This window comes from Crocodylus siamensis, chromosome 5 (genome assembly GCF_052110815.1).
Source record: "Crocodylus siamensis isolate JL-2025a chromosome 5, ASM5211081v1, whole genome shotgun sequence".
Classification (NCBI taxonomy): domain Eukaryota; kingdom Metazoa; phylum Chordata; order Crocodylia; family Crocodylidae; genus Crocodylus; species Crocodylus siamensis.
This window is the reverse complement of record NC_143399.1, coordinates 165,335,577-165,350,415: the sequence shown is the minus strand read 5'-3', so window position 1 is coordinate 165,350,415 and position 14,839 is coordinate 165,335,577. Positions and strand designations below refer to the sequence as shown.

Here is a 14,839-nt window from a genome sequence, read left to right as displayed (position 1 = left end):
TGGGACTGGATTGACAAGGAGACCGAGGGACAGACAGGATGTGATTCATTGGGCAGAAGACTCAGGACCTTTAGAATGAGGACTTGGGAGCCAATTAATTATGCAGGAGACTGATGTGTGAGCAGCTAGGGGAAACTGGGATTGGGATTAGAGGGGTCGGGCGAAAAAAGATCAGAATGGTAGGAGAGGTAGAACTGCAAGCAGCTTGACTGTAGGGGAGAACTAGATGCGTCTTGGCAAAAAAATTAAGACAAGAAGCCATGGAATGGAACTTGGGGTAAAGACATTGAATGAGGAGCCTGAGGTGGAAGACTGGGAACCCATAGTGTTGGAGGTGAAAGAGGTTGAAGGAAAAATTAGTTTTGGGAAGAGAGTTTGGAGTTGGAGAGGGGAAGCAGAACTCAGTCAGCAAGAAGAGAAAAATGGGACAATCTGGGGAAAAAGGTTAAGAAAACAAACTCTTGGGAAAACTTCCAAAGTGCCTACACCCCCTCTCTAGTTTGTTAGGCTGACCGTCTCCTACAGCTATCAGCTTCTTCATTAGCTCAAGTAATTATAGGTCTGTATAGTGATACCACCCTCATTCATTTTGCATGGTGTCATTATGATAGTGCTTTATTATTTTTTTCCAGTTTACTTAAAAACACACACCAGGTTAAAAGAACAACCAAATTGCATAAGCAAGCACTCAGAAATTACAAAATACCAGAATGTAGTTGTATCTGTAGAACAAAGGCTACTGTAGAAACCGAGGCTTCTTTGGACAACCTAAGGAACAAGCTCTCTCAAAATAAACTGTTTTTAGTCTTTCCTCCCCATGAAAGATCTTGAGTTTTTGACCTCCTCCTAATTTGGGGCAACAACTGTATTTTCAAAAAATTTAAAAAAATATGGGAGACACTTTCTGGACAGTAGTAATTAACACTTTGTCAATTAGAAGTCGTCTCACGAATTCCTTCAAGTTTTCACTCGGAAGGTTCCATCAGGAAAGGAATAAAGTTGTTTATAGGCTTTCCTGGTTTGTATTTCTCAAGTGACAAACCCAAACCTGATTTTAGCAAGCTACTTCAGTATACGTCTGACTTGAAGGTTGTGAGTGGTCTGTTTTGACTGAGGTGTACTTGGTAGCTGTGTTGGTCTGAGACAAAAAGACATACAAAAAAGCTAAAACTCTTGGTTCCAAAATGATACCTTTTATTAGACCAACTGGAATATGGCAAGAAAATTGTCCTTTTCTGCAAGCTTTTGGGATTAAAGTCCCTTCATTGAACTCTAGGTAAAGTGTAGATGGTACAAGATGGTAAGAAGTCACCATAGGTAGGAAATGAACTTAATTTTTGCACAGAGGGAGCTGAAGATAGAAGGCTGCCCCTGTGCTTGTAAGCTGTTTTGGAGCCTGGGCAGGTTCTGGATCTGTCAAATGTATTTCTACTTTCCTTTTCTGGGGTAGTGGGACTCCTTAATCCGTCTGCTTTCTGTCCTGGAATCAAAGTTACATTCTTCAACCTGCAGTTGCTTAGGTGCAGTTTCTTAGAGCAGTGTTTCCCAGTGTGCCACGGCATAAAAGTGTGCCGTCAGAAATGAACAGGTGTTCCACGGAATTCTGCCATGACAATGAGCTACAATAGGTACGAGGATGGGGAATCAACAGGTGTGCCACAGAAAATTTTTATTAATGTAAGTGTGCCTTGGGCTGGAAAAGGTTGGGAAGCACTGTCTTAGAGTCATTCTACCTCATTGAGTGCATCCAGAGGAGCGTTCACGTGCCTCTTGCCCCACCTCAAACCCCTTTGAGGCGGGTCAAGAGGCACGTGCGGGAGTGAAAAAATATTTTGAAAATTAGACCCCTGGATATCCAGGGGTCTAAAAAAACCACTCCACAGAAGAGCAGAGCAAGGCATGGTCCCAGACCATGCCCAGAGCCAGCAGGGAGTCAGTCCTCCAAAACAGATGCTCTGGTTTCGGCCAGAGCATCTGTTTGGTGCTCCTGCTGCCCCCAGCCCCCAGTGCTGTGCAGGGTAAGGGGGGTGGGATTCATGGGTGTGGGTGGGTGAGGGGTGGTAGGGGGACATGGTGGGGTTTAGGGAATGATGGGGGGGATGTCCCCAGGGCTGCAAGGGGGAGTGAGGACGTGGCCCAGATCGGTTTGCCTCACTACTTTGGCTTTGCACCGGAGTGGGTCTCACGGCTACGGGAGGCACGCACAAGAGTCATGCCTCCTGGAGCCATGTGACCCACTTCGGTGCAAAACCGAACTAGAGAGCCACACGGGGCTGGGCCAGGTCCTCACCGCCTGCAGGCACAGAGGGGCAGAGGCAGGACGTGGTGCACAGCACACAGTCCCCATATGCCATGCTGGCCCCCGTCTGCGCCTAGCTGGGCCTGGCCCAGCCTGGCCCATGGTGACAGGACCCAGCATGGCATATGGGGACTGTGTGCTGCGCCCAGCTGGGTCCTGGGGTTCCTCTGCTGCCTCGCCAGGCCATTCCTATAGCGGCAGGACCCAGCCCAGTGCACGGAGCCCAGCCAGGTCCTGCCAGCTCTGGGGCTGCTCATGCTGGCATGCCCCATTCCAGCTTGTCTGTGCTTGGTGTTAAGGCCTGCTTTCCTGCTTATCTTCAGCATAGCCTCTGCTTACCACTGCTACTGGCGAGTGTGGCAAGCAAAGATTTGGAGTAGCCAATTCCTTGATAACTGTGAACAGAAACTGCCGCCCTGCCGGGTGGCAGAGGAACCCCAGGACCTGGCTGGGCCCAGCACATGATCCCCATGTGCTGTGCTGGGTCTTGCCACCACAAGACTGGCCCAGCTGGGTGTGGCAGGAGCAGCTCCAGAGCTGGTAGGACCTGGCTGGGCTCAGTGCACAGTCCCCCCTGCTGCTGCTGTGAAAGGTCAGTTATAGGCCGTGGGCAGGTGACCTGGGGCCCAATGAGGGATAGGGGCTGTGGCCCTCCAGGGGGGAGTTGGGGCCTTGTGCAGGGGGGCCATTCTGTGTGCTTTGTGGGGGGCTGCACCCTGTGGAGGCCAGGGGATCCCCCCCCTCCTGAGCAGCCCCACACCTGCCCACAGACCAATCCACATCCCTCCACACCCACCCACCCGCCTTCCCCCCATGCCCCTTCCTACCCCCCTCCTGCAAACACCACTTTCCCCGCATCACACACCTATCACGTGTGAAGAAAACCAAAAGCACACATCAACACGTATAGGTATTTAGAATATATTTTTTCATGATGATAGAGACACTGGTAAGCTTTAACATTGCAAATATACCAATAAAGCATTACCCAACTGATCGCTGTCTCTCTGTCTCTCTCTGTCTCTGTGGGGGGGGCGTGTGTGTGTGTGTAGTGGTCTTTGTTTTAATTGTGGAAGAACATGGATATTGGGGTATTTTTAAAAATGGATTTGGGATGCTGCTGCAGCAGTCCAGCTGGCACAAGGGGTAGTGCCCCCAGGTACCAAATGGCCGGGCTCCAGAAGCTTCTGAGAGCGAGTAGCCCTGAGCTGCTTGCCAGGGCAGCTTTTTGTATGGATGGGGCCAGGACAGAGCAGCACTTTATACTGCTGGGGACAGCAAAGGTGCTGGCCCCAGGCTCTAGCTCCCCCTGGCTGCAGATCCGGGAGGAGCCAGCCAGGGTTATTTTGCCCCAAGTGGCACAATTTGCTCCACAACAAAATGCATGTTGGGGCACGTGCGCTGAGGCAAAAGGTCCTGGCTCAAATTTGCACCACTTCTATTTGAGCTGCTGCAAGCGCACGTGCTTGCATGTGTGGATACGCCCATTGTGTCCTGTCTGGTTTTGATTTAAACTCTTCAGGGACAGTATAACAGAAAAGCAGGGAACACAAGCTCAAGAACAGAATTAATCATTAATGTGTTAACTCCCTAGCTCAAGGGCCACCCCTTGCAGCCTAAGGGGCCACCCATCTCACTGAGCCATTTCAGCTTGTCTGTGCTTGGTGTTAAGGCCTGCTTTCCTGCTTATCCTCAGTGTAGCCTCTGCTTACCACTGCCACTGGCGAGTGTGGCAAGCAAAGATTTGGAGTAGCCAATTCCTTGGTAACTGTGAACAGAAACTAGAGGGCCAGGCAGGGTGTCCATCATAGAGGACAGTCCAATTGTCCTCTGTCCTCTATTGCTATGAAGCCCAACACCTTTATGTCCTCTATTTTTCTCTTGAAGAGAGGACATAAAAGCGTCAGGTTTTGTATCAATAGAGGACAGAATAGCAGAAAACCGGAATTTCCTCTACCGTGGCCACCCTAGCAGCAGGACATAAGAGCATCCCCTCTGTATGAAGCACTAAGAGCTGGAGCTGAAGCTTTTTTATTAATAATTGGGGGTTGTCCAACTGTTAGTAAAATGCAGCCTGGATTAGCAGAGGATTGGCCAGGTGTTCTTAAAATGCAGGTCAGATCCAGTCTATTCCTCTTCCCCCCTCCCCTCCCCCTGCATGAGCTTTGTCTGGGTTCAGTTCCTATTGACTTCCACGTGGCCAGTAGAAAACCTATTGTTCCATCAGGGAAGAGCTGTGCAAAGATGATAGCCCTTGTTGGATCTGTGAGAGATTTTCAGGTGCCTTTCCACTAGATGTTAAGCCTTCTGCTTCAAATTCAATCCTCTATCCACACAGAAAGCTGCAAAACAACATAAAAGCAATGCTCCAAAATATGATTACACTGTAAAGGACTGACTGCCTCTGAAATAAACAAGAACTTACACGGTGACACGGATGTCTCTAGTCTCTTAACAGGGTAATCCAATCAGGAAGTAGTCGAGCAATAAAACCAGAGAATGATCCAGCTATTTTTTTCTGCCATTGTAAGTTGCTAATTCTGTATCACTCCTACCAATATTACTATTTTTACCTTGTGGTCTGCAAAATCAGCTCAAGTGCACAGTATCTTTGGCTTTATTATGATCTTGTCCACATCTGCTGTAATATCCATCACAACTTCTGGGACAGAAGTAACTGCTCCATGACTTTTCACTGAAATCCTGAGAGGTCTTAGACCTCAGATGCCTACTTTGACTCTTTCAGAGCCTGAAGGCATTTTGGTGTTACTAGAATGGTTCTGCTTGAATATACCCAGCAATCTCAATATTTTCATAGTTTGGGTTAGATTTTCATCTGTTCTCGTGTAATTAATTTATTACCATTGTATTTGTAATTTTTTGGTGCGTGGACTACTTCCCAAATGCATGTATATTCATTTTTTTTCTAATGTGATTTTAGGACTGTAGAAATGGATTCTGTAGATATTATGCAAAAAGAAGACCTTACACTAAAACATATTTCTTGTTTTGCATGCTAGGTGATGTGTTTGATGAACAAAGAAGAGGATCTAAAGATAAAACTTCATTTACTGAGACAGGAGCTACATACACCAAACCTATGCAGGTAGGAGACGGTTTCCTTAAGTATGTAGAAGCATTTCTTTAAAAAAGAATACAGTATTAAACTGTTGTCATTTGAAATATTTCTAGAAATATAAGCTGGTAAATTTTGCTCTTACTCTGCAGACAGTGGTACACGTGTGGCTGGATTGAAATATATAGTGGTTCTGTTGAGAACCAAAGAAAAGTTAATGAGGTAGAGAAATGCAAAAAAAATTCAAACACCTTTTCAATGGTGAAAGCGAATAACATTCTACAAAATGAGAGCTATTGCATTTAAGCCATTCTCTATCAGTCTGAAGTATATGTGGCCCTTATTGTGTTTTATTTAAATTTCAGTGTACTTTATAATACTTATCTTCACAACACCCTTGGGAAGCAGAGAAATAATATTCTGTGCTGAGACAAAGCAACTTGGCCACAGTCAAGCTTCAAGTCTGTGACAGAGTTGGATGTTGCACTAGGTCTCCCACATTCCAAACTCTGAATCTCACCCCTGAACCATTTTCCTCTCTTTTGGAAAAGCCAGCAAAAAAATTCTTGTTTTAACTTTCAAATCTGCTTTCCCATAGTCTTCAAGGCAGTGGATTTGCATGTAGGAAACCCTGAACCTATGCTCAGCTTTCATAAGAACTTCTTTAATCCTACTTGAAAGGGCTCACAACTTGGAGCTTTTTCCAAAGGGTCTTCTGCATATTCACACCACTGATGGAGCTCTGACAGTGAAACCTTTCATAGCTGTGTTCAGTGGTGCCTTTCCTGCCACTTTGTCTCTTTCCCCACTGTTTCTGAGCATGACACTTTACCCATCTCAGTTTCTTCCAGCTGGTGCATCTCATAGCTAGTACTGGCTTTTGGCTCAGATACCATGACTTTTACTTCTTAGGTTTTATTTCTTACAAATTTTGAAGTTTTAATGCTTAGAATTTCTGTTCTGTAATTTAAAGCTGGTGGTGAGTCTGAAGGAGCAGACTTCAAGAAATACAATTCTTGTGTCTTCCTTTGGATATTTATAGAAGATGCCTCACTTTCTTTGTGGGAGGCTTCTGTCCCTCAAAAGGCTGCATATACTGTGCTTTCACCCTGAGGGCTCAGAAGGAGCATAAAAATGGACTCTTAAGTGCTAGTCCTATAAAAAAACTCTGTCAGCCAAGCCTTCCAGATCTAACACACCTGTCAGGTCTGTGAGAAACAGATCAGAGGCTGCCGCAGTGCATCTGGGGAGAGGAAGCAAAAAACTTCCTTTTGTGGCGGAGTTGGGGAAAGGTGTACCGCTTTCTTTCCAAGCTCCAAGAAACCCTTGGTACCTAAGGAGTAGTGGTCAGATTAGCATATCTGAAATTGTAAAGCAGATAAATCTATTAGTGATGTCCACTATGAGCAGAATCAGTCCCTTAGGGGCAAAAAAGGATTAGAGAACAAAAAAGGATACTATCACTAGAATTTATCGTGAGTGTTTTTTTGGTTCCAGCTTCTAGACTCTCTAAACCTACATTGAGCCAGTGTGATCTTGAATATATAAAGAAACAGACACAAGCATTGATTGATGTCATGTAAGGCTCTCTGTTCCACATTTCATCAATAACTGAACATGTTGGTTGTGGTTCAGACCCATGAGTCTGCACAAGCACAATTTATTTCAGATCTGGAAAAAGTGGCAGATACTCAAGAAAGAAAAGAGAACTTGTTTTGGATCCTATATTACTGATTCTTTTCTGCAGAACAGAGAAAAGGTGGAGGAGCATCATGAATCACCATCTAAAACCCCCATGGGCTCTCCTGTTATAATGCTATCAGTTCCTTTTAACCTGGTATACAAGATCACTTGCCTGTCCTTTGTTATCAGGGTCTCATCTGGAACGAAGAAAAGAGTCTGAGCAACCCATCCAACCATAAAGGGCAAGTATGTTGCAAAAGAAATATAGGGGATACATACAAGGGTGGACAGTCCAGAATGGTCTAGCATGGACTTGTATGGAATTGGCACATTGTCCCTACTCCAGCACCATAGATGATTATGTTCATTCACACCCTTGCCTGTTTGGCACCATTACATACTGCTTATACAGTAGATGCTTGCTAGTAGCAATAATTCAGTGTCCTGGTGCTGTGTTGCTCCTAGGTAGCTGTTGGTGTTATAGGGAGTATTATCTGGCCAACAGCACCCACTTTTTTCTGATATATGAAGAATATTCACTCTATTCTTTTTTTTTTTTTCAAGTTTATTTAATGTATTCTTAATGGTACACTGGTTGAGACCATCTGTAATTGTAATAGTGCAGTGTATGTCTATTATTATTACAGTACTATTATTAGATTGTGCAGTTATTCCTACACCACTCTGTACTGATTTATTTTACAGTTTTTTGTGAGTTGAAAAGGATTTTTGGGTTGCATTTACATAGAATGTATTAGAATAGCACAGCAGTATTAATGGAGTTTCCACTAAAAGGTGCATTGTGGCGGGTATCAGCTTGTACATTTTTTTAAAAAGGGTAAATTGAGGCATTTTAGATAAAAGAAATCAGTTAGTTTGCACTGCTGTTTCTCAGTCACAGTTTTGTTCTGGGAATGAGATTCAGTGGCCTGAATACCTCTATGGACCTGTCACAGAGCCCTTCCAGCTGTGAGAATTGGTGAACTGCATTCAGTCTTCAACCTTTCTATTTTTGTCAGAGGTGGAGCTTCACCAAAATCATCCTCAACTTCTTGACCTTCTTGTCTCATCTTTTGACTTGAGCTAGTTGCAACAGCTTTGGGTCTGTGTAATTCCTCATCAGTTAGCTTATCCATAGCCATAGCAGATGCACGATGCCAGAAGGTGACACATTCATGGGATCATCAGATTCTTTTGTATCTTCACGTTGCTCTTCTTTTTCCCCAATACAACAAATGTACCTTTCTTGAAGCAGCTGGAAATTGTTTTCAGCTGAGTATCTTGCCATGTCTCAATAGCAAGGTAAATACAAACTGGCAAATTTATATGGTTCAGAACTGTCAATATAACTGTATTAGAGTGCACAGTAGAGCACAGTCATCTCATTTGTGATATTTGATCACTAGGGGTCTACCTAATTCATGATTTTACAGAAACTGTGAAATCTGGAATTGTCCACAAAATCAGCTTAAAAAAATAAAGTAAATGTTTTCGCCCCCTCTCCCCATGGGAGTCAGCAGTACTCGCTGCTGCTGCTGCCCAGTCTTGCAGGCCACCCGGCAGGGAAGGTGCCAGCTCACATGGCAGCAGACAAGATGGTGACCACTCCCTTTTCCCTCCTCCCCCAGCAAAGCCTCTCTGCCAGTCAGTGTCACGGGGCGGGGCTGCGTGATGGGCAGCCAGCAGACAAGATAGCAGGCACCCCCTCATCCCTTCTCCATGCCAGAGCCTCTCTGTCAATCAGCACTGAGGGGTGGAGCCAGCAGAACACATCTGGGAAATGCCATAGAATTTGCTTTTTATACCGCAACCAACCTGCATAAATTGTTTCATCTCACTGTGTTTTAAGTAGGTCCTTATTGATCAGTAATTTCCCTTCCTGTTCTTATTGCACCCTGATTCACAAATTGCATCAAAACCATAGGGGTAGGGAGTTGGAAACGTTGACCTAAACGTTACAGACAGCCATCTCTTGGAGATATGTAGAGCAGTTATCCACTAAGAAGTATCTTTCATGGCTCTGGATACTAAACTGACAATCTCACTTCCTCAGACAGTCAAAGAACCAGTCATCTGTCATCAAGGCATTTTCTTGATTGTCATCATTGAAGGGAAGCTTAGTAATGCCCTATGGAAAATATCTAAGAGGTTTTGATTTCCCAGTCATGAACAGTGGATGTTTATGACCCTGTGTTTGAACAGAGGAGCTCAGATATTCTCCGCTTTGCAACTGTCATATCTTCTGGGTTTTCCCTTTTTTCCTTGCATGTCCTTTGTCACAGATAGTCTTATTTTGTATGCAGTGCAGTGAAACATTTTCAGTAATGTGGGAAGTCTTTCATTCTTTCATGGCCTAGATGTTAATTTATCCTCTGACTGTTTTTCTCCAGACTCTCCTGTTTTGCAAATGACGTTGAAGCATTTCTTCCCTCTTTTAAGTCAGCATCACTTGCCTTAAAATCATGCAGTCTAACTGAAGTGACAAGCTAGATCCTTTTTCTTGACTGCAGATCCAAACAGCACTGCTCCCTGTGCACTCTTTTCATTGAATTCTGTAAAGAAGTTTTCATCAACATTAGGGGCTTTTCATGTTTATGAAGACTCTTCTGCAGTCCATTGTGTGGCCCTATATGTGACCTGATGTTAGGAAGGAAGGACATGCCCATAGATTACACGAAAGGAATGTAAATACACAATTTGCGAATGTTAAGCAGCAGCTGTTTCTGTTACCAGGTGGATAATACATGGAGAATGTTCCCTGGGGAAATGTTGCTGGTAAGCAGCTGTTGTTCTTTTTAGGTGTTGCTGCAAATGAATATCTGCTATCCTAGCAGTCTTCGCACTCTGAAGTAAGGTTTCCATTGTCTGGTGTGAAGCACTGAGATATGTCTTCAGTGCATGAAGAGAGCTTCTCAGCAGCAGTGGCAATCCCTCATGGTCAAGGATGATCACACCTATGGGTCATGTAAATTTTGTAAATGAGTCCATTGATGGCTAAGAAGGCCGATCCTAGAGCTTCAGCCTTTCTGGGTAATGCCATAGAGGGTGATTAAAGTGAGGGTCAAAGTGCAGATTTCTCGGTCTTGTTCCCTTTGCTTCCGTTTTTGTTTTTGTTCTGCCTCCAGGGTGAGACAGTTTTCCTTAAAGTAAATACCTTCTCTTGCAAGGCATAACTGTGTAGCCCTGTCTTGGGCTAGTTTTCCCCAGTTTGTGGTGTCAGTGTCACACTTAATGCTTGTCTCTTCCAAAGGTAGCACTGGTAATGGCGTTCCAAGTTTTTCAGGTGGTCCCAAGCTTCACAGCCATAGAGAAGAATTGGGATTACCACAGCCTTATATTGTTCAAGTCCTGATTGTTCAAGTCCTGATGCTGTGATCACTGAACACACAATGATTCAGTCTTCTGAAGGCAGAGCTGGCACATCAGATCCTATGCTGCGTCTCCTCATCAGTGTTCACCTTCTTTGAGTGGTGGCTGCTGAAGTATGCAGAGTGTTCAACATTGTCCAGCTCCTGTCCGTCAATGAGGATCTTTGCTGGAGGAGTTGTTTGGCCTGGAGCAGGCTGGTGAAGCACTTTTGTTTTTCCAATGTGAAAGGTCAGTCCCAGGTACTGGTATGCTTGACAGAAGCAATTAAGGGCCCTTTTAGGTCTTCCTTCATATGTGCAACATCAGCACAATCATTGGCGTACTGAAGTTCCACAATTGAGGTCGAAGTAATTTTGTTTTGTCATGGAGGCAGGAAAGGTTGAAAAGGTTCCTGTCCATCCTGTACTCAGTGCCTATGCTGTGTGGGAAATAGTCACAGATAAGTATCTCGATGATCACAGAAAGATGGAAAACAAAATTGGTGTGATCATGCAGCCCTGTTTGATGCCAGTTTGAATGGCAGAGGGCTCCGTAGTAAGGCCACTGCATAGGATGGAGGCAGGTTGTGAAGGAGTCTCAGGATGATGATACATTTCCCTGGGCTGCCAAACTTTGATAAGATCTTCCATAGAGCCTTGCAGTTAACAGAGTCAAAGGCTTAGGTCAAATCAATAAAAGCCCTATACAGTTCCTGATGGTGTTCTCAGCATTTTTTCTGGATCTGCCAGGCCTCAAAAATAATGTCCATGGTGCCTCTCAATGGTCTGAGGCTGGACTGAAACTCAGGAAGGATTTCCTTGGCAAGAGGGAGCAGTCAGTTCAGCAGAATTAGAGCCAGGATCTTTCCAGCAATGGAGTAGAGGGCAGTACCTTAACAGTTTCCACAGTCAGATTTATCACCCTTTTTAAAAGTGGTGAAAATATTGGCATTCCTTGGATCAGCAGGAATTTCCTTAGTGTTCCAGATTTTGAGAAACTGTGTTTTGGTCATAGTTTTCGTACCAGTGTAGAAGAATTTCATCTGGTATGCCATCAAGGCCAGATGCTTTGTTGTTTTTCATCTGTCTTATCACCTGGTAGAGTTCTTCAGGGGTTGGTAGACTGGCAAGTACTTCCTTTACTGGATGCTGCAGTATTGATTTGATGGTTTCATCCATCACCGTCGATTCTTGGTTCAGGAGCTTTTTGTAGTGCTCCTTCCAACAGTTTTTGATGGGCTCATTGTCTTTGAATTTACTGCCATCTTCAGATCTAAGCAGGGTGAGTCCACAGTAGCTTGGACCATACACAGCCTTGACTGCATTGAAGAAGCTCTGCAGGTTATAATTATCAACAAACTGTTAGATTTCTTCTGCTTTCTCTGTTTTTGATTTTGCAGATCTTCTTCTGGGCTTCAGCTTTAAGCCATCAAAAGGTTCCCTGCTTCTGACTGGTCATAGGATGCTTTTGCCAGTCACAGAAAGCTTTTCTGTTCTGATCAAGGAGGTCTTTAATCTCAGCGTTGTTTTCATCAAACTTTGTGGTGTCAAGTGATAAAGCCAGTTCATTTCATGCAAACCTCATGGTTGGTCTCCTTTAGAGCTTGTCAGTTTTTCTTCAGTCCAAAGATTGGTGAGTTTCTTGCTGAGAGATGTTTGTAGCGCTTTGCAGTGTCTAGGTGTCTGAAGGCATTTGATGTTGTACTGTCTGCAGACTGATTTGGGTTGCTTTCAGTGTTTCAGCACAACCCTGGATGTGATTGACCTCACTGAGCAATGATTGGTCCAGCAGCCATTAGCTCCTTTCATAACACATGTAATGTGGATGCCATGCATTATTAGGATGACATAGTCGAGCAGGTGCCATTGTTTTGAGCAGGGATGTTACCATGTTGTTTTGTACCTGTCACGTTGTCTGCAGATAGTGTTAGTAATGAAAAAGTCATACTCTGCACACTTCCTGATTAAGAGGGTGCAGTTGGAATTGGCCTTACCCACTCCTTCCTTCCCAGTGGTGCCCTTCCACATGTTAAAGTCGCAGCCAAAACTCACATTGACATCTCCAAGGAGGATGCTCTTGTCCTCTTTTGGGATGATAGCCAGGATTTCATCAAGGTCAAAAACTATTTTTTTTATTCTTCCACAGCATCGAGTGTTGGGGCATACACACTGATGATGGTAGCAAACAAATTGTTGGTCAGTTGGAGGCAGAGGGTCATGAGGTACTTGTTAATGCCAACAGGGAATTCAGTCATTCAGCTGACGGTCTGGTTCTTAATGGTGAAATCAGTGCTGTGTGTTCACTTGTCATTTGTAGGTTTCCCTTTCTAGAAAAATGTATAACCACCCCACTCCTCCCTCAGATGGCCTTTATCTGTGTGTCTGGTCTCGTTGAGAGCAGCGATATTGATGTTGTATCATGAGAGTTCTTGCACGACAATAACTTTTATATGTTCAGGTCTGTCACTGTTTGGGTCATCTAGTAGGGTTCATACATTCCAGCATGCGAAGGATAGTTTTGTGTTTCAACCAGAATTTGAGTGATCCCCCTGGAAGTGGCTATCCAGGTAAGGTGGGACAGCTTATATTTGGAACACTTTTTCTAGCCCCCTCCCCATGTGGGGGAGCAGAGGGAATCCTAAAAGGGACTGCTCAATCATGATCACAGTTGCTGAATCACTCTCCTGTCCCATTCCGAGGGTGAAGCAACCAACACGTGAGTGCCACCTGCATGTGGATCCATGACTAGGGACTCCTGGCAATCACTTCGTCTGTTCCTGTCACCACTGCTCCATCACCATAGGACTTTGCAGTGGTTATGGGTATTGATGATTGAATCCAGTGAGAGAAACCTATGTGTGACTTGTTTTATGTGATGAGTCCATTGCACATCGACAACTGCACAGATCTTGGTGGAGGAGAAAACTGTTTCCAGTAGCAAGAAAATCCAAGATGACTGGAGCTACTCTTCCACTATAGTCTTCATCTGCCTTTGCAGCCATTGAGAAGTATGCCTCCTTCCGCCCACTCCATCATTGAGGTCTTTATGTTTGTTGGACTGCTCTTTGTCTGATACCTCACCCTTGACCTTATCACCATGGGTGACTCTACCATGAGTGTAAGAGTCCTGATGGTGTTGCATGGAAACCTCTCCACCCTGTCAAGGTGGCAGTCCGTGGAAAAAAACTTTTACCATTGTATCGGACAGGTTCTTGGAAAAGGAGCTAGTTGTGCCCATGTAAATACTGCAAACAGATCCTGAACAGAGGAACTAAACTTCCCTGGGTGAAAAATGTGAGGATTATGGCAGTGTCTTGCCTACCTGAAGCTGTGGGTTTTTTTATTTTTTGTTTTTTAATTGATGAAATGGCAGCTGTAGTGAAGAGAAGACTTTTTACAGCTCCTTAGGGTCTCTAATGTCCTTGGTTCTTCATCCAAAAATAGAATTATGTCTCTGTTTCTGAACTCTGTACTACAGACAGAAAAAGCAGTATGTTTGCTCCAGCTCATTCAGGGGCAAAAAGAAGAATAAATCCCATGAGTTGCTACACAAAGGTTGCTTCTTGCTCTTTCCACACATGCTTACCTCAAAACTCACTTGCCATAGAAAATGCAGTTTGAGTTTAAGGTGATGAAATTACTCGTCTTCCTGATAAAGGGGAAAGGAAAGGGGATATTCTGGACAGAAAAGTATTTGCTTCTATTTGTAGTGTAATAATAGCTATTTGTTAAGCTGTTAAGATATGGTTTCCATTACCATCTTTAGAGGGAAAATGAGAATGTTTGTGATCTTTGGCTGGATTCCTGCAAAATATCTTCCCAGCGGCCTCATTTCTGGAGGACAGTTTGTGGGGAAAAAATGATTGTAAGGGTTTCATTTGATGGCACTTATGCTTTTGCTGAGAGTATCTGCATCTGCTGTCCATGATTGCATACATCTTCTAGATCTTGAATTTGCCTTCAGAAACATAGATTAAGATAGAGGAATTTCTCTTAGAGGGAGACGAATTATTAATTAATGGGTGAAGTCCTCAAGGGCAGAAAAAGGACATAATACACAGCCAAGTTAATGGGAATGCTCCAACAGACTGTAACAAGATTTGGTAAACAAAAGTTCAGTTATTAGAGGTAAAAGTACCCATCCCCTCATTGTTCTCAGAGTCACAGATACTAGCAAGCATCATCCATGGCAACATTGACATTAAAATAAAAGAACTTTCAAGGCCTGTGTAAAGGTTAAACAAACTCCAGCACCAGTTTCTGTGCCAGTTTCAGTTGTTATGATGTGATATCTGACAGTTCCAGACCACTTCCAAGATGTCTCCAAAAGGGGTGCATAAAAAGACAACTTACGTCACTTAAATGACAGCTAGCAGACTGTCATGGTTGATATTTGACGTATTTACACAGAAGGTACCTTATCCAATTCCACTC

At 44.1% G+C, this 14,839-nt stretch overlaps 1 protein-coding gene across 9 annotated transcripts in view; it reads left to right on the top strand.

The window, feature by feature from the left end:
* Positions 1–14,839, top strand: part of UMAD1 (UBAP1-MVB12-associated (UMA) domain containing 1) — a 133,088-nt gene that overhangs the window by 80,759 nt on the left and 37,490 nt on the right. For 7 of the 9 annotated variants that reach the window (XM_090046953.1, XM_090046951.1, XM_090046957.1 and 4 more), the window contains one exon: positions 5,320–5,405. In XM_090046953.1, the coding sequence (XP_089903079.1) occupies positions 5,320–5,405 (86 nt within the window). Of the gene's footprint in view, positions 1–5,319; positions 5,406–7,247; positions 7,305–14,839 lie in introns of all 9 variants that reach the window. The other 2 variants (XM_090046958.1, XM_090046959.1) reach the window with 2 other exon arrangements.